The sequence below is a fragment of the Colias philodice genome, chromosome 25 (assembly GCF_061535455.1).
Source record: "Colias philodice isolate Cphi_HAF_F1 chromosome 25, ilColPhil1 Martin Lab GWU primary, whole genome shotgun sequence".
NCBI classification, from domain to species: domain Eukaryota; kingdom Metazoa; phylum Arthropoda; class Insecta; order Lepidoptera; family Pieridae; genus Colias; species Colias philodice.
The window spans coordinates 5,697,310-5,725,078 of NC_143110.1; the positions used below are offsets into that span (position 1 = coordinate 5,697,310).

The 27,769-nt window shown below is 33.2% G+C and overlaps 2 protein-coding genes across 3 annotated transcripts in view; one reads left to right on the forward strand and one right to left on the reverse strand.

Annotated features, from left to right (window-relative positions):
• Positions 1-4,503: 4,503 nt before the first annotated feature.
• eco (Establishment of cohesion) lies at positions 4,504-22,165 on the forward strand. The gene is made up of 11 exons (XM_089710703.1): positions 4,504-5,045; positions 5,270-6,352; positions 7,599-8,081; positions 11,909-12,046; positions 14,263-14,361; positions 17,017-17,138; positions 18,005-18,073; positions 18,227-18,388; positions 18,615-18,736; positions 19,438-20,328; positions 20,499-22,165. The coding sequence occupies exons 1-10, from the start codon at positions 4,787-4,789 to the stop codon at positions 19,640-19,642; spliced, it is 2,742 nt and encodes a 913-aa protein (XP_089566829.1). The 5' UTR covers positions 4,504-4,786; the 3' UTR covers positions 19,643-20,328; positions 20,499-22,165.
• A 1,493-nt stretch (positions 22,166-23,658) lies between these two features.
• Galphas (G protein alpha s subunit) overlaps positions 23,659-27,769 on the reverse strand; it is a 38,480-nt gene continuing 34,369 nt past the window's right edge. For both annotated transcript variants that reach the window (XM_089710728.1, XM_089710727.1), the window contains exon 11: positions 23,659-27,622. The gene's annotated coding sequence lies outside the window, so the exon portion shown is untranslated. The remainder of the gene's footprint in view (positions 27,623-27,769) is intronic.

Consider the following 27,769-nt stretch of genomic DNA (forward strand, 5'->3'; position numbering starts at 1 on the left):
ATACACCATACCACAGTATTACAATATTTATTCAAATAATATTGTAATACTGTGACCATACTTTCAATGTAAAAACCTATTAGATTAATATTGAATCAATAGAATCTATCTCGTGCCGAAAGGATATGTTATTATAAAGAAATTAGGATACCTAGCCTCTATTTTATTGAATACTTTACTTTTAAATAATACATATTTGTTATATAAAACATTATCTTGTAAATGAAAAGATCTATAGTTTATAACAAATAAATATCTTAACAAAAAGGATATACGAAACAATTTCAGTAACATTATTTACTTCATCATTAGACATCGGATTATATGCACTAACAAAATGCCAAAATATGCATGCAAATATGCACTAAAAAAGGCCGAAATATGCACTAAAAACGACTGATATGCCTAAAATATGCACAATACAAAATCAAAAAACCTTTATTATTTTATATATTTAAATCAAAGATTGTACAAATACAGTGAAATTTTCATGAAATTTAGTATAGTTTTTGTGCCAATATACAATTAGGCATTTTTACCTAATTTTCGAGCGCAAATTTGTGACGTTTGTCACCCGCGAGCCCAGTGTTGCCACCTTAGACCTTTCCGGGCTAAATCTAGCCCTTTTTTGGAATTCAACCCATGTTTTAAGATTTAGGGTAATCTAGCCCTATTTTGAATGGCTCAAAATTTACTTAAAATGGAGCCCATTTTGTAATTTTTCGCCATTTTACCATGCCAAAATAGGGTTTGTTTACTCGCTGAGCGTTCTGATTGGCTAATAAAGGTTAGTCGACCAATCAAAACTCCCGTTACTTAACGAAATATGCACGATTGGGGAAAAAGGCTAAAATATGCACTAACGCCGTAATTAGAGAGTTTTATGCATTTGCATATGCAAATATGCAAATGCATATAATCCGATGTCTATTCATCATCATCATTTCATCATCAGCCCATATACGTTCCCACTGCTGGGACACGGGCCTCCTATGAGGGTATTTTATTATTATTTACTTATGTCCCTTCATAAAATGTTCGTTACACCTGACTTGAGAGTGTACAATAATTTCTATTGACTTAACGGGATAGCCTCAAGTGGGACAAGCTAAAACTATGAATGCAAAAGGAACTACAAAAATATTTTAAAACTACTAGGTATATAATTCTTCTAAAATTAAACGTGGTTGTTAGCTATAAAAAATTAAAAATATCTATCTCTGTATTAGATATAGATGGTATTCGTAAAATAATTTTATCTTATTCAATATCAGTGTGTTTCCTTCTAAGTATATATTTATTTATGTTTATTATATAATATGTAATTGGTATGTATATCTGTTTATTTTATTTATGTATATGTATAGTATATGTGATATTGTATATGGACATGTACCTATTATTTAAGGTAGATATATATTATTATTTTTTGTTTTCTTGCTATTAATTATTCTATTTCTGTTCTCGTCCCGCCAATTAGTGATCATTTTGCTTGTTTACCTTTTACCGTGGTTGCCTGGAAGAGATCACTATTAAGTGATAAGGCCGCCAAAATAGTTGTACTCTGTTCTATGTGTATTGTGTAAGTAGTTCTAAGGCTTCTGTACAACTATTGAAGAGTTAAATAAATAAATAATAGATAAAAAATATTGAATAGCATTTACCAAACAAAGTGTACCTACGTCTAATTATAGCGCTATTTTTAAATAAAAAATAATAAAACGCTCTAAAATAAATAAAGATCGTTTCCTTACTTTAGTTATCGTCACAGTGATACACAATAAATTTTTTTTCTACTTCACAATACATTGAACACAGATAAGAGTCGTCAAAAGACCGTCAAAATTTCAATACTACATAACATTGGAACACTTTTTTTTTTCAAGTGGGGAAATCTTGCCTTAGATACCCACGGCTCCCGGGGGAGGAGCCGTGGGTTATGTCGGATTCCTACCGACTAAAACCCCACCGTCTACCAACGCGCTGCTTTAGACGGGATGCGGATACACATTCGCAATCTTCCGCATGTCCCGCCCAGCAGTTGCCCGTTTCCAGGCCCTCCGCCACTTGCCCGTTTCCAGGCCCTCCGCCACATGCCCGTTTCCAGCCCCCCTAGTCAAGTGGCTTTCTGTTAGCGTAGCGTTCAATAGAATAGACTACGAATGTATGAGATTGACGTAGGCTGTAGATAAACGTATCTACAGCCCCCCTAGTCAAGTGGCTTTCTGTCAGCGTAGCGTTCAATAGAATAGACTACGAATGTATGAGATTGACGTAGGCTGTAGATAAACGTATCTACAGGTTACGTCAATCTCATACATTCGTATTCTATTCTATTGAACGCTACGCTAACAGAAAACCACTTGACTAGGGGGGCAGGTTACGTCAATCTCATACATTCGTAGTCTATTCTATTGAACGCTACGCTAACAGAAAGGCACTTGACTAGGGGGGCAGGCCCTCCTGTACACGAGCTCACGCCACCCGCTCGCCGATGATGGATTGTTAACATTGGAACACTGAACCATCCTTGTTTGTACGGAACAAGATCAAGGATTAGTAAATAATTATAAGGTATTTACATCTTATTACGAAAATAACTTACGAATTAGGAATGTATAAAGCTTAAAAAATATTAATTATTATTACAAAATATCATTATCCCTTTTGAGTCTTTTCTAAAGAGGAATGTAACATAGCCTAGAAATCTCTGATCAAATTATACAAATAGGCATGCAAATAGGTAATAGACTACTTTGGTACAAAAAATAAGAAATAATCTTTTAATGATGGTCCGCATTTTTTTTCTTACTAATCAGTACTTAACTATGCAAGATTTGCGATTGTTTAACTATAATACTTAGATCATTAAGTTGTCATCAGTAAGTTTAATATGATTTACTTATAACAGGTTATACCTACGGATCATTAATGTGTGTTGTTTTTTAAATCAATTTAAAAGAAAACGTATAAAATATGTCACATTAAACTATTGTTATAGGTACCTAAGCTACCTAGTTCAGTATAAAACTGCTTTTGATATTTTGTAATAGTAAATACTAAATAGTCATTTATGCCTAGATATAAAAAGTTATTTTAAAGTTTAACCACATCTCTCCAGATGTGGTTAAGATGCACGTTTTAGATGAATTTTAATTTTAAAGAAGCATAATATTGCACGCCTCATAAGCGAAGCGTTGAGGTGGGTACTACTGTCACTTCGCGCAAAACATCTGATTTTTCAAACTTAAAATGTCTTTATGTATCATACATTGCACTTGTAAGATAATACATACACACACATATTAAGAAAAAACACTATTTTTAACGTTCATGATATTTTTGATGTCATTTTTGTTATTTAAACTAGTTAAAAAACAGTTTAAAAAAGTTCTGTCTTGGACGTCCGTGTGTCTGTATGTGCGGATCCTTTTTCTTGTTAACACGATAGCGACCGAAATACTTTACTAATCGAGTCTTTTTTTTTCTCTTACGCTTGAGTATGCTCAGGAATAGAACCCTTTCATTTTTCAGGGTCTGATTCGATGTGGTTTAATTGTTATTAAATAAACAAAAATAATAATTAATAAATAATTATTTAAAAAAAATTATGAGGCGTGCACTTTTGGATTTTCCAAATTATTTTATTATTTATACAGGTTTTTGTGTTAGTAGGTAAAAACATAAAAAAATTCATTTTCTTTCTTCTTTGTTAATATTTATTATCGAGATATTTATGCAACGTGTTACCATCGTGCTTATGAGAAAAAGAGGCTTAACAATATCTAAAATTTTAAAATAAATGAATAAAAATGCCAGATGTTTCAAATAGGTTCACTCGATTGAAACGAAGTTCCGTTCGTAATTCGTTTTGAAATACCTAAGTATTATATAAATTAAAAATATCTAGAGTTAAATGATGAATGAAATAAGCGAAGGAAAGCTAATACACAACCTTTAATGAAAACCTATGATAAAATAGGTTTTTTGGGAATGATTAAGGGAATACTAAAAATACCAATTTAAGACTTGTTTACCCGCCTAGTTTTTTTGCATTAGCCGGTACTGGATGTATGGCCATAAGAACTATGTAATATGTAGTATCAACAATATACTTATGTGTGTCCTAGACGAGAGAGCTTTTTTAGTAGAACATATCAAATAAAATGAAGAATACAGTGTTTGCTGTGTTTTACAGTTATACATATTTATAATTAAGTAATCATTAAAGAATAATTTCGGAAGGAACATTTAGACATGAATTTAGATACTATTTCGCATGAAAATGAAATTGTTAATGTCTAATTATGTAAATGCTAATTGATAAATACGTAAATTAGGTACATTATATCACGTAGTCGGTAGTTTGTACAAAGTGTATCATATAATATTAAATATATCTTAATTAATCATGATTGGATATTTCCTTTTAAGATCATTTTTAGATCTGGCAAGACAGTTAACTGATCACATCACAGATGTCACTCGCACCTTGATGACAGATGTTTACGCGCCAAACAATTTTGGACAATGGTGTTGGTTTGTTAAGTGGCGCCTGTTTTGTGTTCGTTCATCGTATTTATCACTGCATTTCAACTAAAATATTACCTATTAGACGCTTTCATGTTCTTTTGAATGAAATAGTAAATAATTGAAGTGTTATTTGTTGTTACTATGTAGTATACTTTTACATTAGACTTGACCATTGGGCGCGAACGACAGGTGTTTAACTGGCCTTGTCCTGAAGCATCCTAGTGGTTGAATTTATACTGTTTTTACGTGCACGATGGCTGCGGTAACACCCCGGCGATCTTCTCGCCTACCTCACACGCATACTCCAAAAATGTCTGAGAGGAAAAAGGGGTTATTTGTAACTGAAGCCGAAGCTTCTAAAGAGTCATTGACGAAACACAGAAGACTTTCAGTCGTAGACAGTGAGAGTGATAGTGACGATTGTGATTTGGGCATCATAAGTACCCTTGACTCAAGTTCTTGTGACGAAAATGATCCTAACACTCCAAAGACACCTGAGAGAACTATATGGCGTAAGTATTTTATTAAATCGTGTTTAATGATAACAAATAGTTAATTACTGTCAATTCCTGTTTCAAAGGAACCTTCCCATAATACTATTTCACATAATTAAGTTTAATATTATTAGAAACGTTTTTCATAGCATATTTGTAATAGAGTTCATTGACCTTATTATTTGACCTAAAACAAGCAAAACTAAACAAATAACTGATAAGATAATTTATTTTAATCACAGATGGAACAAGAAGCCACTCAAGAAAGCTCAAAGAAACAACAGATCTGAAGAATTTCATGAAATCTCCATTCACATTGAAAAAGTATCAAACTAGGTATTCCTGTCCAGAGACAAGATGTTCTTCATCAACTCCAGCTACACCACACTTTCAGAACCACCCTGGTACTCCATCCTCCACTCATTCTTGCACCAGTGTCCACACAAATTCATCTACCTCTAGCCGAGCTAGAAAAAGTCTAGCAAGCCTCATAGCAGACACAGAAAGCTGCAGTAGCTCTCTAAAAGACCTCAACTTTGACACAGATTCAGGCAGTGACTCTAAAGAGAACACACCAACAAAATCAACTAGACGTTCCAAAAGATTCCAGAAAATGACACCAAAGCTACAAAGCTTTAAAGGCATCTTGATGGAACAGAAGAAAAATGTATCCCCAATGAAAACAGCATATGTTTGTTTAACCAAAATGGATTTGACAAACATGATGTCACCTACTCAAATGTTAAAAACTCCCCATAATACAACTGAAGCTAAAGCATCTCCTCCTAAACTATCTCATCGTAGATCTGCTATAGAAATACAAGAAAGTCCTGAATCTACTTGTGACAGTGAAAAGAGCCACAAAAGGTTACATTATGATGATAAAGTGGATACTGGTCCTGTCTCTAAATACCCCAGAATTGATCCAACTACAGCACCTAAAGCTAGGTTATCTCTCTTCAACAGTGAAAGGCTGAAAGAAATTCTTTCAACCAAGTCTTTCTATGGCAAATCCAACCCAGATCTGAACACTAGCATTACCGCTAAAATCTCAAATGCAATCCAAGCAACTGCCACACATAAGCACAGACCATTCAACTCACACTCAAATAAACGTAAGAGAAAGCCAGGACAAATCAACATGGGTGTTAGACACAAGATTAAAAAACCTAAAGCCCTTAAAAAACTTAGTCCTAAAGGTTATTTGAATACCTCAGTGACAGAGAAGTCAATTGTTTCTAATAAATCTTTGGTGAACTCTACAATGTCGTCAACTAAAGATGATTCTATGCTAAGCCTGAATACATCTCAAGAAATGGAGCATGGTAAGTTATTATATTTTTTTAACTAACTTTCAAAAAGAAGGTTATTTATTCTGTATTTTTGATGTACTTGTATTTGACGGACAAAACTAAATGAAGCAAGTTTTTAAGCTTAAAAGTTTGAAGTCTATTAAAAATTTAAAATATATTGTAATTTTTATTGGTATATGTTATTCACAAGCTGGCTATGTCTGAAACTTTGTTCATGTAAAATTAAAAAACCATGATCATGTTTCATTCTCTACAAATTTTATTTTCATGTCTTCTATACCGTTATCTATTTCCCATTTATCACTTTATCCAATTGGGTTATATTGTAACACCCTAATGCTAGCCAGAAAAAAATATGAGTTCATATTTTAACTTTTGCATTACTTTAACCCATTGACCACCGAGCGGCCCGATCGGGCCGAGACACAATAGATTTTCTATTGTGTCTGTGATCCGAGGACTGACGGATTAATATGATTTTTATAAGGTAAATGATACTGTACTTACCTGCCAAAGGCAAATGTATTGGTATTTTAATAGTAAGGTTCTTTTTTGAATTTTCAGCTGAAATTAGGTCATTATTGATTTGATAACAATATTTTATATTGATTGATAATCTTATGAGTCATTTCTAACAAAATGTTAAGCCAAAAATCTTAAATAAGTACATGATAATATTTATCAGTAATTTTTAATTTTGTTCAACAAGGAAAACTAAATGTGAAATAATTAATTAACTTCTTCCAAATGTAGCTTCTTGAGACTTGAGACTTGAGAGAGAATGTAGCTTCTTAACATCTAATTTCAATATTCTTATAGAAATACTTTAACTATGTAATTATTTTACAAATCACTTATAAAGATAGATCATTAATCTCTATTTCTAATTATAAATATAATTAATGAATATTTGTATGTAATATGTTGGTTACACCTTCATACTATAAAACCAATTTGGTTGTAATTTCATACTTACATAAATTAGTGACTATTATAATATTCAGGCTACTATTAACCTTGGTTGCATGCTAGCAGATTTTTTGTTTGAAATATCTACAAATATTATGCAAGTCATTGAAGATAAGGAGAAATGTTCAATGTAATTACAAATTAATTCATTAAATCAGCAAATACATTTATGTGTTAGATATATTAAGAAATCAAATGTATCCACAAGTTTTAACAAAAATCTAATAACAATACTTATGTTTGTACACAGGCAATAATTTTTTTTCCTAACCTAACCTAAACTTTACAGACAAAACAGATCCATTTGACAAAGAAAAACAAACAATTGAAGCCCTCCTCAGTCAATGGACAGAGGAAGAAGTCCCGGAATCAGAACTGATTCAACAAAAAGAATTGCCATGTTTCAACAGTACTGTTATAGAAGAAACAAATTCCATATTCCAACCAATTGTTGCCGTACCTGTGGCTAGTTCTTTGCCCCAAGATGATGCTGTTATCGTTGAAATTGGTTCAAATGTTCAGGAAATTGGGGCACAAAATGCTACAGAAATAGGGGCACAAAATGCTACAGAAATAGGGGCACAAAATGCTAAAGAAATAGGGGCAGATGATGCCTCAAAAATAGGGGAAAATGTGCCCCAAGAAAAGGAATCGGAAACAGATGTAGTTATGGATGCAGAGAGTCATACAGCAAGTCATGGGGATTTTCCGAATGGGCAGTTTTTACCCGTGGAAGGCGGTTATATTGTGGTTGATGGAACTGTTGTTCATGGTAAGATTATTAATTATTATATAGAAAACAGTTATAGAACTTATTATATTATGATTAAATAAAAAAAATGTGTTTTAAACTGTCATGAATTGTTTTATGTAAATCGCCGAAACTTCGATTGCGATCTCGTAAAAGCATTTTTTCCAACTTAAAGAAATATCAAATAAGAAATCATTCTTTTGATCATCATCATCTCCCTTGCCTCATCCCATTTATTTGGGGTCGGCACAACCAACACTCTTTCTCCACATTGTTCTGTCCTTTGCAGCTTCAGGCGTCAGGCCCTTCGTCATTAGGTCTTTTTTGATGGTCGAAGTCCAGTTAGTGGGTGGACGGCCTCTTCCTGTTTTTTGTTGGTTTACCGTGGTCATAAACATTACTTTCTGGGTCATGTGTTCAGGGTCACGGCGTTGCACATGGCCAAACCACCGTAGTCTGCTCTCTCTCATCTTGTCTCGGATATCCGCGACTTTAAAGGACCCTCGTATGTACTTGTTTTTAATTTTATCCAATCTTGTGACACCGCCGGACCATCTCAACATTTTCATTTCTGTGACGTGCATCATCTGTTCGTCCTGTTTCCGCACCGCCCAGCATTCGGACCCATACAGTAACGCCGGTCTAACTGCTCCTTTGTAGACTGTACCTTTTGTTTTAATTGGGATCTTGGGGTCGCACAGAACACCTGTAAGGGATCTCCATTTTAACCATCCCGTTTTCGTTCTATTTTCTATGTCTGCGTCGCTTTTTCCTGTTGATGTTATAATTGACCCAAGGTACTTAAAGGAATCTACTTTCTTTAAAGGTGTGCCAGCAATAGACGGTGACAGGGACGCGCTCCGACCAGAAAAGTTTCCGTGCATATATTCGGTCTTTTGTCTGCTCACTCTTAGGCCTCTTTTTTCTAAAGCGTCTACCCATGTGTTAAGGTCTGCTTGGATGCTTGTTAATGAGTCGTTTATCAAAACAACATCATCTGCATACAGCAGGGTCCAGGGAGCCTCTTTTTGGATGTCTTTTGTGATGTAGTCCATGACCACATTGAAGAGTAATGGACTAAGAGCTGAGCCTTGATGCACGCCTACTTTAACCTCGAATGGTTCGCTGGTTCCGGCCGGTGAGATTACTTGGGTTGTGACATCACGGTACGTATCTTGGATTAAATTTACATACATTTCTGGAACGAGCTGCGATCTGAGTGCTGTCCAGATGAGTTTTCGGGGTATTCTGTCGAAGGCTTTTTCAAGGTCGATAAAAATGTAGTGCAGGTCTTTCCTTTGTGATTTATAATGTTCGCTCAGCAGCCTTATTGTGTGAATAGCGTCTATGGTTCCTACGCCGCGGGTGAATCCACATTGGTTAGAGGTGATTTTCATGATGCTGTTAAGTCTCTCTATAAGAACCCGCTCCCAGATCTTGAGGGTGTGCGAGATTAGCTTAATAGCTCTGTAATTTCCGCATTCCGCCACGCTTCCTTTGTTCTTATAGAAAGGAATCATGTTGCTTGTTCTCCAAGCATTAGGCATTCCCTCTACAATGATTGTATTAAAGAGATGAGTGAGCCAGTTGATACCTTGAGAGCCGGTTTTCTTCCATACTTCTACAGGGATTTCATCTGGTCCGGGGGCTTTTCCATTTTTCATTCGGGATAGTGCTTTTTTAACTTCTAGCGGTACGATTAAGTTTATTGGGCCCGAGGTTGGAGGTAGTTTAGGTATCTCTTCTTGTGGATATTCCTCGTTGAGAAGGTGTAGAAAATAATCGTGCCATCTTCTGTTTATGTCTTTGTCCGTAGTCAGTAATTTGCCAGATTCATCATTTATATATTTCTTATGTTTGTAGTCTTGGGTTTGTGAGTGGCGCGATTTAGCTATTTTGAAAATTTGATCCTCGTTTGCACAGTTTTCTAAACGTTGTATGAAACTTTTATCGGCTTCCGCCTTTGCTATGGCTACTGTCCTTTTAACCTCTTTCTTAGAAATATTGTAAAGCTCTCTATCATTGTTATCCTGTGTTTCTTGCCATTTCTTAAAGTGACCTTTCTTTTCTTTTAGTTTCTCTTTAACTTCCTGCGTCCACCAGCTGGCCTCTTTGCCTGTGTTAAGTTTTCCTTTTGATTCGCCAAGTTGTTTTTTGGCATTAGTTGTAACAAAAGAGTGAAAATTATCCCACAACGTGTTAACGTCCTGTGTTTTAGCGAGATCTTCTGAGAGGTACTTAACAAGTTCGTTGATGAGGCTTTTACCTTGGGGCTTATCTAGGTTAAACCATTTAATACGAGGTCGGGGTTTTATTTTGGTTTTTAATCTAAGATTCGGAATAGTCAGACAGGCAAGAAGCAGACGATGTTGTGTTGTAAGTGGTTCCCCCGGAATAACTTTGCAGTCCTTGAAATATTTGCGATGTGAGGCATCAGTCATGATATAATCAATTTGTGTAGCGGATGTGCCGCTTTTGTAAGTTATGAGGTGTTCTGGTTTCTTTTGGAAAAAAGTGTTAATGATGGGCATTTGAAAGTTATTCGCGACTTCAAGTATTTTCTTTCCCTGATCGTTAAGTGAGCCGTAGCCAAAACCCCCATGGACAGTACTTTCGGTGGTTGGGACATTGCCGACATGGCCGTTTAGATCTCCAGCTAGTATTTTTGTTTCAGTAGCAGGTATACTGAGTAATGTTTCTTCTAGTTCCTCCCAAAAAGTTTCTTTATCCTCGCTGCTATGGCCTATTTGGGGTGCGTAAGTAGATATGATATTTAAGCAGGGCTGGTTATCTATGGCCAGTTTTACATATATGATCCGGTCGCTAACTCGCTCCACTTTGATGATTCTTTGTTTAAAATTTTGATCGAGTATAACACCCACACCGTTCTTACTGTTTGATGACCCGTTGTAGATTAGTTGGTAGTTGTGGCCGATTTCCCTGGACTTCGAACCCTTCCATTTCAGTTCTTGGACACAGCAGATGTTGATGCGTCTTCTATTTAAAATCTCAGCCAATTCATGGCTGCGTCCGGTCATGGAACCAATATTCCAAGTCGCTATTCGCAATCTCGTTTCGTTGCGTAGGGAGCCGTCGCTTACGGGGGACGCCCTAGTGTTATACGCACATTTCACTTGGGATTCGCATCGACCGTCGCTTAAAGGGTACGCCCTAGCATTTGTAGTACTTTCTTTATACTGACTTTTCATATTGAGTGCTGGAAGTAAAGTTTTGGCTGATTGTTTTTACGGCCGGTTGCCACCTGACGCCAAGGACGTGACTTTTCTGAAAAGCCGGAACGCCGCCGTTGACCCGTTGAGGGTTCTTCCGCCGCCGAACCTTCTGTACACTCCGCCCTAAGTGTACAGCACTCCCACAGCCATTACTTTAGATTACGATAAAGGTGCCTGCGAGGAGGGGTTACTTTGATAGACGGAGTTAACCTTCTCCGATTGTTCACCCGTAACCCCGGGCAAGGGGTCCGCGTTATACCCCGCGAAACTGGGTCCCTGTCCGAACTTCGCCATCCGCTCGTTCCGGCCTACTGGAAACGAAAGATGCCCACCCCCGCGACGTGGACGCGCCGGACCGGAATTACTCCAGTGGACGAATAGAGAAGGCGACTCTATTATCCCTGGAGCCGGGTTAATGGTCTCGTATTTGCCCGAGACCAAAGGCAAGAAATCATTCTTTTGATAAAAAACAAAATTGATTAAATACTTAATATTATAACATTATATTTTTCTTTTCTTACACAGTTAGTTTGTAAATAAAACACAATTTATTCTTTACATTAATTATTTTATTTATATATTGTTAAAATATAATATTCTACATTATATTTACAGGCCAGCAAGAAATCCCAGATTTGGATGAAATAGAGCGCGAACTGATATTGTTAGATGAGCAGATATTAAAGATGGCGCAGTCTAATAATATCGACGCTCAAGCTGTATTGGCTTCTACAGAAACTATACCCGTTGATGGTAAGTTTATTAACTAGCTGTAACCCGCGGTTTTACTCGCGATATAATTTATCAGAAAATACATGTGTACCGAGCACACGTGTCAGAAGTGAAACTTCTTTGGTACAATTCAAAGAACTATTATGCTTGTGTGACCTAGACATTTTTTTATTTTATTTTAATAAATTATATTTTTTACCAATAACACGCACCGTATAAAACCATGTATTTCGTCTTAAATAGGAATTCACACAGTCTGGTTTTTAGTTCTTTATTTTTTCAATTATTTCATATCTATTGAGATCTTGCATATTATATTAAAATTTTGTCTTAATCGTTATATTTTAATTAATAATATATAAGTAAACTTGGCTATGTAGGTTTCATTCGTAATACTGAAAATAAATTGTGAAATGATGTATGGAGTTATTAAGTACCTGATTACACTTTTAATTGGAAATTCTAAATTTATAAATTACTAGCGGTCCGCCCCGGCTTCGCCCGTGGTACATATGAAAAATAGATGTTGGCCGATTCTCAGACTTACCCGATATGCACAGAAAATTTCATGAGAATCGGTCCACCCGTTTCGGAGGAGTATGCAGACTAACATTGTGACACGAGAATTTTATATATAAGACTAGCGGTCCGCCCCGGCTTCGCCCGTGGTACATATGAAAAATAGATGTTGGCCGATTCTCAGACTTACCCGATATGCACAGAAAATTTCATGAGAATCGGTCCACCCGTTTCGGAGGAGTATGCAGACTAACACTGTGAAACGAGAATTTTATATATAAGATGTTCTAATTACTTGAATATTTAAAGTTCTTAACGCTTTAAAAGTACCCAAATTGGTATAATTTTTTAACAAGTTATTAGTTAAGATATGAAAATTAATATATGAACAATCTATACTTTTAATGTCATTATAAAGCTGAAGACTGTTTGTTTGAAAAATTCGGTGTTAGATAGTTATCAAGGAAGGCTTTAAGCTATATATCATCACGCTAAGACCAACAGGAGAGGAGCAAAGCGAGTAAAACCGCGGGGCGCAGCTAGTGTAGTATAAATAAGAAATAGAGTTCACTTTAAGACATCATTAAGTTTAATCATGACTTTTAAAATCTCAATATGTATTTTAAAATAATTGACATTAATATATCAATTAAAATATAAAAAACGATAAGATTTCTCGATTAACAAACAATAGTCAATTTAAATGCTGCCATATAAAAACGAAACTATAGCATTGTTTCTGCATAATAATTATTTTAAAGAAATATATGTAATTGAATAGTTACAGTGGACTAAAAAAATCCATACTAATATTATAAATGCTGTCTGTCTGTTACTCAATCACGCCTAAGCTACTGAACCAATGTTCATGTAATTTGGTATGGAGATATTTTGATACCCGAGAAAGGACATAGGCTACTTTTTATCCCGGGAAAATGACGCAATCCCGGAAATCCCACGGGAACGGGAACTATGCGAGTTTTTCTTTGACTGCGCGGGCGAAGCCGCGGGCGGAAACCTAGTTGTTTATAAATTTTTTGATACTGAAAATATAAAGTGAGAGTGGTGGGCAGTGAAATAACGAACAAACTTAAAATTTTACTTATTGAAACATAATATTGTTATCTTAATATATATATATGTATATAAATCTCGTGTCACAATGTTTGTCCTCAATGGACTCCTAAACCACTTAACCGATTATAATAAAATTCGCACACCATGTGCAGTTCGATCCAACTTGAGAGATAGGATAGGTTTTATCCCGGAAATCCCACGGGAAAGGGAACTATGCGGGGTTTTCTCTGAAAACGCGGGCGAAGCCGCGGGCGGAAAGCTAGTTTACTATAGATATATCTAGCACCGAGAAATACGTTATTCCGCCAATTTTATTAGTTTACATTTTAGTCTCATACTTAAAAAATAGATACATAGATTTTCATAACAGGAAAGTATTAAAAATTCAAAACCGAAAAAAAAAACAAAGAGAACCACTTCCTTCCCTTCGATTTTTTTATCGACTTTTTACAATTTCCAAATTATAAACTGTATACAATGTTAAAAAAGGGCGTATCTGCCGAGCACACGTGTCAGAAGCGAAACTTCTTTGGCAAGATACCAAAATCGTCGCCTTCTTCCGTGTCGGTATTGCCATGACGCGACGTTTCACTTCAAAAAAAATGTTCTTGTATATTTATAAATATTTATTTTTATTTCAGGTAATTCGCCAGTTACGGTAGAAAATGAAGACACAACCCCCAAATTGTTCCCTATTTTTAGCAAGCCTAATCCAGGATTATCTACTCCTACAAATAAAGGTAAGGAATTTAATAATTTCTATAAAAAACCTTTTTTTGTGTTGCATCTGAAAATATTTTGTACTTTACACATTTTTTCCTTTATCTGTGACCCTGAAAAAAGGTTCTTGATAGACAGACAGACGGAAAACAAAGTGATCCTATAAGTTTTCCGTTTTTTTCCTTTTAAGGTTCGGAGCCCTAAAATTAAAGCTGTTATGTCATTATATTATTATTCTAAAAATAACAGAGATAACAAAATAGTGGGTAATGAGTTTGTTTGAATCCAAGAATATTATACATTATACAGTGAAAATGAATAATAAATAAATCATATTATAATGATGTCACTAAGTCTTGGGATTTTGTAAGTCAGCTTCAAGAAAATAAATTAACTAATATTGTTTTGTTCAATAGATTTTCTTGTTGCATTTATGCACACAAATTTTCATGAATTTGACCTTTTTCGATCATATATTTAGTAAATAGATTTTGATATAATTTACAAATGTTCTACCTCATTTACGGACATTTTAAATATTGTACATTTTAAGGGCATTCAAAAATGCCTTTCTCGATTTTGGGGCCATGCTACGAAATGTATGTTTCTAAATCATGGTTTTTGGATAGAAATCATCATATTTAAAATCCTAAAAAAATATATAGCACAGATAAACGATTGATCTAGTGACTTTTTTGGATAAAAACACAATATTAAACATTTGACTCGATCAAAAAAAAATCAGAAGTAACATCGATTTTAAAAGCATAATCAGTTTTATGAGAATTAGGGGAACGCTATGTTTATGAAAATTTGACATTTCATTTACTAATCAGGTTTTACAGGGAAATTTTTGGATAGATTTTTAATTTAGCCCTTATTTTTTTCTATATAAAATATAATACGTAAAATGCGACTCGCGCGCACCACGTCAGTGCAGCCAGAGTCCAGCCGGACGTTATCGAGGGAGGACCTGTGCTAGTTTTGCTCCCGACCACGTTGCAGTCGCCGCTCGCGTATTAGAACCGAGCGGCGAGTAAAACGGCGAGCATGTCACGGTATAAATAAATCAGTAGTTTGATTTTGTTAGTTATCCTAGGATTATTGTTGTAAATATAAATTAACTTCTTATTCTATACTATTAAACGAACAATATTTGCATATTAATATATTTGTTTGTAAATACAGTGTGGAAATTTTCGATGGGCCCTGGGTGAAAGTACTAGAAATACTGGAGATAGCAAATTTCCTTTATTTTTAAAAAGAAATAGAACTGCATTCAAAGATTTTCAAAAATTCATTTTCTTCGACCGGGAATCGAAAGAACTATTAAAACCGCATCAAAATCCGTTGCGTAGTTTCAAAGATTTAAGCGTACAAAGGGACATAGGGACAGTGAAAGCGACTTTGTTTTATACTATGTAGTGATTTAAAATTATGTTTTAAAAATTACCTTGCCTGAGATCCTCTTTTTTAGAGAAATTAACAATAAATTATCTTTTATATTGTTTCTATCGATTTGAATAATAAAATAAAATTTGAAAAAGGAATGTTTCCTTTCAGAAAAATTTGCTATCCCTAGTATTTCAAGTACTTTCCTTTCAGGGCACATCGAAAATTTCCACACTGTATATATACAAACAAATATATAAATATGCAAATATTGCTCGTTTAATGGTATAGGATAAGTAGTAAATTTATTTATCAACAACATTCCTACGATAGCAAATAAAATCGAACTACTGATTTATTTATACTGTGGCATAATCGCCCGCCTTCATAGGTCACCGGAGTTCATGCCGCGCCGGCTCCTGCGCAACGCGGGCGCGAGCCATCTCAGTGCCTAAAATGCCTAAACTTTCAGTATAAAGGGCTCTTAATACATAACACGCGACCACAAAAACATTTTAAAGTACTTCACTATATTGTCGTGACCGCCTCCTTGGTGCAGTGGTTGACGCGTGAGCGTAGAACCGAGGGGTTCTGGGTTCGATTCCCGGTGGAGACGAAGAAAAAAAAATGTCTGTCAGTCTGGTAGGACACAGAAGGCTGATCACCTACTTGTCCCTAAAGAAAATCGATCAGTGAAACAGATGTATGGATAATGCATCTGCCCCTTACCCCACTTGGAGACATGGGCCTTCACTTTACTATATTGTCGTGATGGCAACATTGTTAAAACGTTAATAAACATTTTATCGATTATAGAAAAAAGGTAATTATAGTTTTTTAAAAGTAACGAAGTAGTTAAGAGTCGCTTCAAAATACTTATATAAATGCAATACAACTTATTCATTACTATTTTAATCGTAGTTTTTAATGTTATGCAGATATTATGACGATTCACATGTAGATTGCGCTAGAAATATAAAATGATATATATTTAAAAACTAGTGGTCGGCCGTGGTACATGTTAACGTTTTCTCTTCATAATCCTCATACTTCAAGGAATTTTATAAAAAAAGAATCAACGAAATCGGTTCAGCCGTTCTCAAGCTTCGCGCTTACCAACACATTTGGCAATTTATTTTTATTATTTAAAAATATATATGCCGGCCGAATTGAGAACCTACTACTTTTAATAAATATTAAATTTATATATATTTCTTTAATTAAAATTTTTGATTTTCTTTTGAAATAAATAAAGTAAATTTTAAAATATGATTTATTCTCAGATTCAACAGATAAAAACAAGAAAAAGTCAATACTGAAAAACGGTAGTGATCAATACGTAATCGACGCGGGACAAAAGAAGTTTGGCGCTACACAATGCAATGAATGTGGTGTTATTTATCAGGTAAGAATATTATTAGAATAAAAAAGACGGGTTGCACTCCGGGAGTGCCGGCAGAAGTGAAAACTTGATTATTAACGTTGAGCATGTTTGATATTTTGGAATGGTATCCGTCTTACGCTTTTTCGATCAGGTCACGTGTCCTGACGCGAGTTTAAGATTTTATACCCATTAGAGAAAAAGTGCTCAACGCCGCTAAATAAGTTTTCACTTAAAAAAATATAGAAAGAAGGAAAATAAATTTATTGCCAAAAATATTACATACAAAATTTCTCTTAAAATGAAATAGGAAATTATTGTATGTAATATCGTATTTAATAAGCAATTTTTCAATGTAGAAAAGGGTATGAGAAAAAATAAAAGACGATTAATATAATCATATATTTTTATTAAAAACTTGGTACAGAACAGGCACAAATTTTCTTAAATATTGGTTAATAGAAAGTGAGTAATATGATACTCTGTACAATAGTATTATATTTTTATATTTTATTTCACTAGCGGTCCGCCCCGGCTTCGCCCGTTGTACCTGCATGTTTAAACTATCCTATCTCTCAAGTTGGATCGAACTGCACATGGTGTGCGAATTTTATTATAATCGGTTAAGTGGTTTAGGAGTCCATTGAGGAAAAACATTGTGAAACGAGATTTATATATATTAAGATATCAAACGTATTAGCTATAATATGTGTGAAATTTTTAACTAATAATGATGTTATAAATTTATAAAGAATAGAAAAAATTCGATCACGAGGCGGGACTAGAACCCGCATCCTTTCGCGCTTTTTCTATTCTTTATAATTTTATATTTATAAGCATTTGAATGCCATAAAACCAAAAATATCAATTTTAATAATGATGTTTTTCAGATTGGTGATCCACAAGACGAACATGACCATCTGATACACCACAATGCAACTGATGTGCTGAAATTCAATGTAAGTCATTATAATTCTTCAGATTTGTTGAATATAGCTGTCTAAATAATTTCGTTTTTCTTCTATAAATATTGAAATTTATATACATGTTATGTGAACTTCTGTTTCTGTATAATAATATTTTAAATCCAATTATTCTGTTCACGATTCCAGGGCTGGAAAGATGAATACATAGTAGAGAAAACACCAACCGGTCGTATTATACGCGTGCGTGGAGGAGACACTGGTTGGAAACGGGTTGAGAGTGTACTCTCTCGTGTAGTACACCCACAGTTGGGATATACCACGTTAGCTGGCGATGTTCATGCTTATACCGTGAGTATATTATACACTATAACAATTTTAATGACACTAGACCACACTACATTACACTACACAACACTATATTACACTACACCACACTACACTACACTACACTACACTACACCATATTACACTTCACTACACTAAACAACATAAATATATAAAGCATGTATATATTAATATATATAAACTGACCGAAAATGTATACAAATCTATAACCAATTTTAAAATATTTCAGGCATATCTATACATTGAGAAAAAGCAAATAGTAGGCTGTTTGATAGTGGAGCCTAAATCTAAAGCCTACAAGTTGCTACCGGGGGAGCCAGACTGCTGTAGTATTGAAGAATATTCAGTCAAGTGAGTTTAAAATTATTTATGTATTTTACTTTCATCATGGGAGATCAATACGAATTCCATCATTTATTTCACTCACATTGTTCTTTTCATCATGCAATACATTTTCTCTCATTGTGTGTACAAATTGTTATGTTTTATTTAAGATAAGTGAGAACGTAAAACAGAACTAAGTTTAATATTATACTTAATAAAACACTAAAATATTTATAAGATTATAAGAAATTTCAACATTCATCTTTTGTTGGATAGAACTAGTTTACACCCGCGGCTTCATGTTTGTGAACTGACTTCAAAAAAAAGGCGGAGGTTATCAATTAATACTAGAGGTTACGAGAGGAATACGGAGGTTATAAATTATATACGTAAACTTTCTCTTGAATCCCTCTATAAAATAAACCCATGAACATCTGTTGTGTAATTTAAAGATCTAAGCATATACACACACACGGCAGAAAGCGACTTTGTTTTATACTATACTAGAGGTCCGCCCCGGCTTCGCCCGTGGTACATATTTCGCAATAAAAGGTAGCCTATGTCCTTTCTCGGGTATCAAAATATCTCCATACCAAATTTCATGCAAATTGGTTCAGTAGTTTAGGCGTGATTGAGTAACAGACAGACAGACAGACAGAGTTACTTTCGCATTTATAATATTAGTATGGATAGAGATTAGTACATTAACATAAATTATTTAATTCCAGATGCGGCATATCAAGAATCTGGACGCATCCAAAATTCCGCAGACGAGGCATAGCAATACGCATGTTAGAATGTGCCCGAGCCTCTTTCCTCTATGGCCTGGCTCTAACTCGGCAAGAAATAGCCTTCTCCGCTCCAACTCCTTTGGGAAAAGCCCTCGCTACAACATATTGTGGAACCACTAATTTCTATGTGTATCTGAGCTAGTGTTTTAGTGCAAAGTGACTTAAAAACAAGTGAAACTATGTGACATACTTAAGTGCGTCCGAGCCTTTATATCCTTGTTTTAACTTGGCAAAAACTCGAAAAGGCCCTCGTTACAACATATTGTGGAACCACTAATTTCTATGTGTATCTGAGCTAGTGTTTTAGTGCAAAGTGACTTAAACACAAGAGAAACTATGTGATTAAGTGTGTCCAAGCCTTTATATCCTTGTTCTAACTTAGCAAAAACTCGAAAAGGCCCTCGTTACAACATATTGTGGATACACCAATTTCTATGTGTATCTGTATTTTGAAAATATATGAAAAATACTAAAAAGTTGTGTGTAAAAAGTGTTAGTGACACTATGTGCAGTATAAGAAATACCAACCAATAAATTTTGGTTCTTATATTTTTATTAATATGGATTTTTCTAGGTTTCTAATTTTTGTACTATGTTTTAAGTTCTTGGAAGACTTTTTAAGTGTTTAGATTTAGATCTAAATAATGAAGATTGTATGTTTTAATTTTTATACTATGTACTGTGTTTTAAGTTTTAGAAACTCTTTTCTTATAAAATTTTTTAGTATGTTTTGATCTTATAATAGTGAAAACATTTTTAGCTGTTTTTTTTAAATTGAAATTAAGTAGTATGTCTAAAATGCTCAAATGATTTTATATTTTACTAGCGGTCCGCCCCGGCTTCGCCCGTGGTACATATTTACGTTTTCTCTACATAAAAACCATCCTCGTACTTCAAGGAATATAATAAAAAAAGAATTATCGAAATCGCTCCACCCGTTCTCGAGTTATGCGCTTACCAACACATTTTGCGATTCATTTTTATATATAAGATAAAAGTTGATTAAGCCCAAGTTTGTTGAAAACTTTAATAATAATGTTTTAAATTTAGACATTCCTTAGAATATTAGTTTTTAATGTTCTTTTTAGCAACTTTTAACATTGCTATGATATTTTTTTTACCTATTCATACTTAATTTAGGTATAAGTTACATTATTAAGGCATGAGATTTTTTAGTTTATATTTTTTTTGGCCTGTATATTGCCTTTACATTTTAATTTTTATTCCTAACATAAGAAATTTTGAGTTCAACAGTTTTTAGTTTTTATATTATGTACTTTTTTGCATGGATTTTAATGGAAAAATAATGTTTTCTACTTATTTTTATGAATTTTATGTTTTATTTTAATTTTACATTTATAAATACTGCTGTATTTTAAGATAATTGTGATGCAATAATGGGGCCAATTTTTCGAAACATTTTTAGACTTGTAATTTTTAAAAGTAAAAATAAGTGTGCCAATTTTATGTGTAAGAGTGAACTGTGCCTCATTATAGACCTAAGTTAAAGTCGAATTATATAAGTTTTAACTTGATAACTTAGTTTCTAAGTTTGCCATTTCATTGCATTTTTTACATGAGATTTGTTTATAATTTTTAGTTAATAAGTTTTAATATATTGACATAGAAACAAAAACAAAGTCATAACTCCAAAAATGTTGTTTAGTTTGTACTGAATAACCATTTTAAATATAAATGTTAATTGTAACTTTTTTCAAGCAATAGATTATAAAAATTAAAATAGCCTTATTTCTGTCTCTTTCTAATCATTATATTGGACACGTTTATACACGCAGATATAGCTGTCTTGCTCTAAATAATTTATCTAAATGATGAAAAGGTTAGTGTTCTTATAATTTAGTTCTCAAGTCAGTTATAGTCAAGGCTTTTTTTAAAACTAATGCTATTTCTATAGCTATACAAAATATTTTAATAATTCAAGTAATAGGGCTAATTTGTCCCAATTTCATTATCGTATATTAATAAATAAAGAATATTATTTTCAACTCAGAACACAGCTCTCTAAAACTTTCACTAGGAAGTTGAAAAAAAAAAGCATAATTTTGTTAAATTTTTTAAATTAATTTCTCACTCATCATTTTATTATCTTTAAAAATGCAAAGACACTACTGAGTTGAAACTACTGGTTTCAAGGTGTCTTGTTTAAGAGATTATATTGTAACATCACAATTACGATAAAACTCGAAAAAATACAAAAAATAAGATTTAAACAGTTAATTGAATAGTAGTAATGTATTATGTAATAAACATACTGAATACGCTTATTTCTCTCGAACTTGTACTTAGTACTTAGTCACTCTTGGCATTAATAATTAGAAGCTCCTCTATAGTTGATAAGATTTGTTTTTATGTGTTTTTGTCCGTATTTCTCGTAGATGTGTGACGTCATTAAAGGCAGTGCAAATTTTTGTGGCTCCGCATTTTTTTCATGTTATTTTTACCTCCGTACGTACATTTTACAGTTTTAATAGATAACGTAAGGGCGAGTCCAAAGATATTTGTACCTACCTATGCCATAGAACTGTAAATAATATTTATTTTATGATTGTTGTGACAAGTCTTTGTAACTGCCCTGCATTTTGTTATATTTCACATACGTGTGCTCGTTCGATTTGGTTTAATAAAAGCTATATTTGATTGAAAACTTGTGTTTTAATCCATTGCTACCCTTAACCTATACTAAGACCTCTATGCAAATCGGTACTCACAACTGAGAGCAGTAATTCAAATAAAATTTACAAATATTTTACAAAAGGCGAATTCGTCATAATTAAGTATAGCGTGTATCAAAACGCGCAAGTGCTGCCTTGCTTGGCAAAGGAGCTGAATCTACAAAACCGAAAAAAAAAAAGTATACCAAGCTTTTGGCCTAAATGTAAACGTGGTATTACATCAAAAAAGTTTTGCTAAGCTTATTGGAATCAAAATAAAGTCGTTACGATTATTCTGAAAGAGTCGAACCCTTCGTAACGTCGAGACATCTTTACGTTACCTCATTGGGAGAACCGTAATAAGTATTACCAGTATCTGTAAAAATTTGCTACTAAGAATCAAGTACATACTAAGTTGGCACACAACTTTTCATCTCGTAAATTCTGCCCATTTTTACAACCGAGTTTGAACACATTGATTGCTGACACAAATCATTTTACAATATAGCGATCTATCATATTTATTGCATCTCATTCCACAATCCATATCTTAATAAATTAATTTTCTACTATTAGGTATTTTAGAAGATTTTAGAACTAAAGTCACTTCTTCATATATACTTACTTATCTGTAAAGTCCGGTCGCGGAGCAGGAAGAATTTCGTACATTAACCTGTTATTACCTGTCACTGTCACTCCCTTGTAAAAATAATGTGTCTTGCTCGCACAGGTGCAATGACCGCCGTCCTTAGGGATTGTAAACCTTTAACCTGAGAGCGTAAGGTTTGTGTTTGCTTGATTAGTGTCAGGTGTTCAATTATGATTTTGTGAATTCAAAATTTATAAGAATAAACCTCAAACTCTTTATGTCCAATCAAAATCCGCCTAAGTCGAAATCGCGTGTTAGACTAACGTATTTCTGTAATATTGTACGTATAGTAAATTATTTTTTGAAAAATAAGGTCATAAAGAAGTTTCACTTCTTATGTGTGTACACGCACACTTTTTTTATATAATATAATATCGTTGTTATTGAAAAAGTTAAAATGTAACTAGCTAATAAGTATTGTAAATGAATAAAGGACATTTATTTAATAAATTAGTAAAAAACATTTTCTCCTCCAAATATTTCATGTAAACTGCACTTCATTCAAAAATGTTTGTGACCACTGTCAGTAGGTAAAGAGGTCATTGTACGAAATTCTTTCTGCTCCGCGACCGGACTTTAGCTATACTTAATATTAAAAAGCTGAACAGTTTGTTTGTTTGTTTGAACGCGCTTATCTCGGGAACTACTGCTACGATTTGAATTTGATTTGACTGAATTCTTTCGTTGTTAGATTGCCCATTTATCGAGGAAGGTTATAGGCTATATATCATCAAATATTTTTTCATTTCCATTTTCTAATATGACGTAAAAGTCGTAGTGAAAGTTACAAATAAGGAAGGGTTCACTTAATAATAGGTTATAAATAAAATATCACAATTTTAAAACAACATTTATTTTTACATACATTAAGTCGGATTCAAAATGCCTGAAACATACTGATTTTTGTGTACACATCAGTTATAGATTAATTTCATGGACAGTAAATAATATAATCTTTGCGATTCTCTGGAAACAATAAAAATTATAAGCGTTTGTTATTCAATGATCACCTCGCAGTAGACACTACTATACACATAAATATTAAAAATTTTATTTTTAATTTTAGGAATTTTATTAATTAGGTATATTTTAAAAATTAAATTAGTTAAAAATATAGATTTTTCAGAATATATTTAAACATAAGTATTAAGAGTAAATACACAATGACCCGCAGTCCGTCAGTAAACAATGAAATGTGCTGATTCAAAACTCTAAAAGTGTCGCTTTACAAAGTATTACGAAATACCCTAAAATGAAAATTAAATTAACGTATTATAGTCGTGAAAACACATCATACTACGATGAAAAGAATTAAATGAGCAGTAATTAAATGCGATTTATTTAAACATTAGCGAGTAAGGGACGCGACTTTGGTCTGCGACAGATAAAATATTACCAAAAAATATTTTGCAGACTATATCTGCACTTTAGAATTCAAACGAAAGTTGAATCATTTCCCTCACAAACATATTGTGCGCAAGTACATTCACTTATCTACTATGAAAGATATATTAAAAAAGGGAGGAATTGTTCAATACTATTTGGTTATTGGCAACGGACGTTACATTACTACTAGTCGAGGAGTTGATCACGCAAAACTAAATTTAATATTACGTCTACGCTAAGTTCCCGTTCTGAAGAGATTTTTTTATAGCCTCCGTTAGTCTATGTGCACACTAAAGGCTCGTCCACACCGTTTGCAACGTTTTGCGTAGCTTGTCCTTTTCGCTTAGAACATTTCGATTCGAAGACCTTTCGTGTGCATGAGGTTTTAGAGACGTTCTGATCGCACGTTGGAAACATCTTAACTTTACACCTTATTACTTTCAATAACTTTGACATCGACACTGGCAGTATATCATCTACATATCGAAAAACATAGAAAATATGCTATATACTACTTTATACATATTACATGACTCACTTGTTATTGCGTTTACTTAAATTTTACGTAGTAGCAGGGATCGGACAGAAATGTACAGTTAACCAATACCGCGACGAGCTTGACAAAAATCCATTAAAGTATGATTATGAAAAAAATATTGCACTCTATGATGAAGTCTAAAAAGTTACAATATTAATTATCTGTAACCATAGAGAATAAGAAAAACAAACGTCAAATTTTGGCGCGCAACCGGCATGGCATCATGAGATTCGCGTATTATACGTTACGTCAAAATTATTTTCGTTTTTTTTTAAAGAAACCTTATTGATATAAAATAAAAAGCCGTTTTCTGTGTTGCTACATTCGAATTTCTCATAATTAAGTATTCAGAAAAAAGTCTAGTGTGATATTTTCGAAAAAAATAACTCATTTCAATAAATTGCACCCGACTAGTGGACAGTAGACTTGCAAGGGACAAAGAAACCTCACTCCAGCAGTCTACATTACACATATTTGTTTTCGATTTATCGCGATACACTAACTTACTTAAAATAGCTACGAAATAGTTTTTTTTTAAGTTGCATATACAATAAGTTTAAGATGCCATTTTAATAAATTACAAGATGAACTCTATAATGTTTTTGGTGTTAGAGCCGGTCGTTTGTTAAACGCAGATCTTTAAAACGGCCGAATACTTACCGACTGGTGAAATTTAAAATATTAAACCAAATGGAATTTTCCTTATATCGAAATTTAAGTCAAAAATATAAATTTTGTGATGATAATTTCGAACGACCCTACGCACCACGAAATGTGTGAAATAATATATACTTTTATATTAAACATACGCTATATTTTTCTACTTACAAAGAGAAAACTTAACACGATAGAAAAAAAAATACAATCCTCGTAATATGAAATATATTAAAAATAACGACAAAATGTTATTCAATAGAAAGCAAAATAGTTATTTGTTAATTTACAAGGTACTAGGAAGGATTGAGTTTTTATAATCTGTAGACGATGTTTTTATGGTAACATTATTAGTATGGTGTTTCCGCTATCAAGACATTATTATGGCACATATTTCGCCAGCATCGACTCTCTTATATTAAGGACCATTGATTTTATTTTATTTCAATGTACAAATAACCGTTATGATTAAGAGAATGCAAAGAAATTTAATAAACCATTTTTTTAATAATTTTTGAAATAACAACGAAAAAAATAATATATTTTAAAGGCATTTCAACAAATTGTAAGTACATAAACCAATTTTATAAATAAATCATAATTGTAAATATTAATTATACCGTAATGTTAGTTACATTTGTACTTAGGGCTAAAGATTGCCTAAATATAGACTGATTTCGGGGAAAAAAAATAATTAAAAAATACTGCTAAATAAAAATTTTTCATTACACCGCATTACATACGGCCGGCGAATAAATCTTTGGACCTTATTATTATTAAAAGCTCCATATATTAAATAACTCTTTAAACTAATTTAAATCTACGCAGCAAAGCTCTTGCTTAGTACAATTATTTCCAAAATGTGCGCTAGTCATCCAATAAAATGAAAATAATAAAAAATCGCAAAAAAATATCATACATATTATGGAAGACGTAAACTTAAACAAAAATAATATATTATAATAAACTTAAAAACTATGCGAAAACATACAGAAAACATTTGTTATTGCAATTAGTCCTCGAAAATAAAAATAACGTAAAATAATAATTATTATTGTACGTACATAATCAAAAAAAAAAATCTAAACATTTGTAAAAAAACATGTGCTAGGTAAACAATAATATACTCTGTGTATATTTTTCTACAAAAGTCAACGACAGAAAAAAATTAAACTGGCGACATCGAAATTACTTTTACTATTAAAATATTATCAATAATCAATATATTATAATAATATAAAATCGAATAAAATTTACGCAAAAAACAATGCAGTTACTAACATATAAAAAAATGTTGCCAGTTTAAAAATAACAATAAATAGTATATTTCATGTACGCTGTGATATGCATTAATAAAAGAAATGCGTAATTTGCTACGTTTAGTAAAAGCTAATTGTGCCTTCTATACAAAATACTATGTGTAGCCTCAATGTGAACCGAAAAAACGTATGATCCTCAATATAAAATGACTTTTTCTAATAGCTGCCCTACGCTAAGATACAGGCTCGATTCTGCACAACTATACTCTAAATATTATATGTATATTGAATATTGCAACTACCCTATTTACTTCTGACACGTAATCATAAACATTAGAAATAGACTTAACCTATAAAATGAAATCGATTTTTTTTTCAAAAATTTTGCCGCCAAATAATTTTTGACATGTCACAAAACGTCACTTGGCAAAGGTATCCAGTTATACAGCCACACGCAACAATCGAGCCGATATCAGAACGAGTTCTAAATACAAATTCATATTATTATTTTTTTTATACAAATTCAGATTGCCAGCGTGCTGTACGTTCGGAAACACCATGCGAACGACAGAAGAAGAATCACAGTGACACTGGCCGCTCGGCGGTCGAAAAGAACCTTTTGCACATTATCGAAAAAAAAAATTACGTTCTAATTTCAAATGAACTATCGATACGTTCGTACGCTAGAAAGGGTTCCGATAAAAAAAAAATCTTTATTTTTTTAATCTTACAGTCGATGGATAATGTGCAAGAGATATAAGGCTGTGTACACACAGCGACTTCGCAACTAATTTACCGCGACGAAGTGTATGTTGAGCCTTAATACATAACGTTACTTAAATTGGAGCGTTACACATATAGATGTAGTATATTATGTAAATATTGCTGTCGTATTCGTTTGGTGTCATACATTGTCGCCCGCCGGTGTCAAGCCAGCGCCGGCGTTGTGCCCTCGAGGTTTTCACTGGAATAATATTATATTTCTTTTTAGTTAGATCACAGGCTCGTTATGGAAATAGGAAGAAGTCGTTTTTTATTGAAGTGAAACTTCTTTATAGAGTTTGGAAAAAAATGTAGTGTAACATTTTTTCGTTACGCGCCATCTTGTTTT

What these genes read in the sequence shown, in the direction of transcription:
- eco (XM_089710703.1), top strand. Translation starts at nt 4,787, where the DNA reads ATGGCTGCGGTAACACCCCGGCGATCTTCTCGCCTACCTCACACGCAT. An exon ending in GCGATGTTCATGCTTATACC is followed by an intron (nt 18,389 to 18,614) that starts GTGAGTATATTA and finishes AAAATATTTCAG; the next exon opens with GCATATCTATACATTGAGAA. An exon ending in ATTGAAGAATATTCAGTCAA is followed by an intron (nt 18,737 to 19,437) that starts GTGAGTTTAAAA and finishes ATTTAATTCCAG; the next exon opens with ATGCGGCATATCAAGAATCT.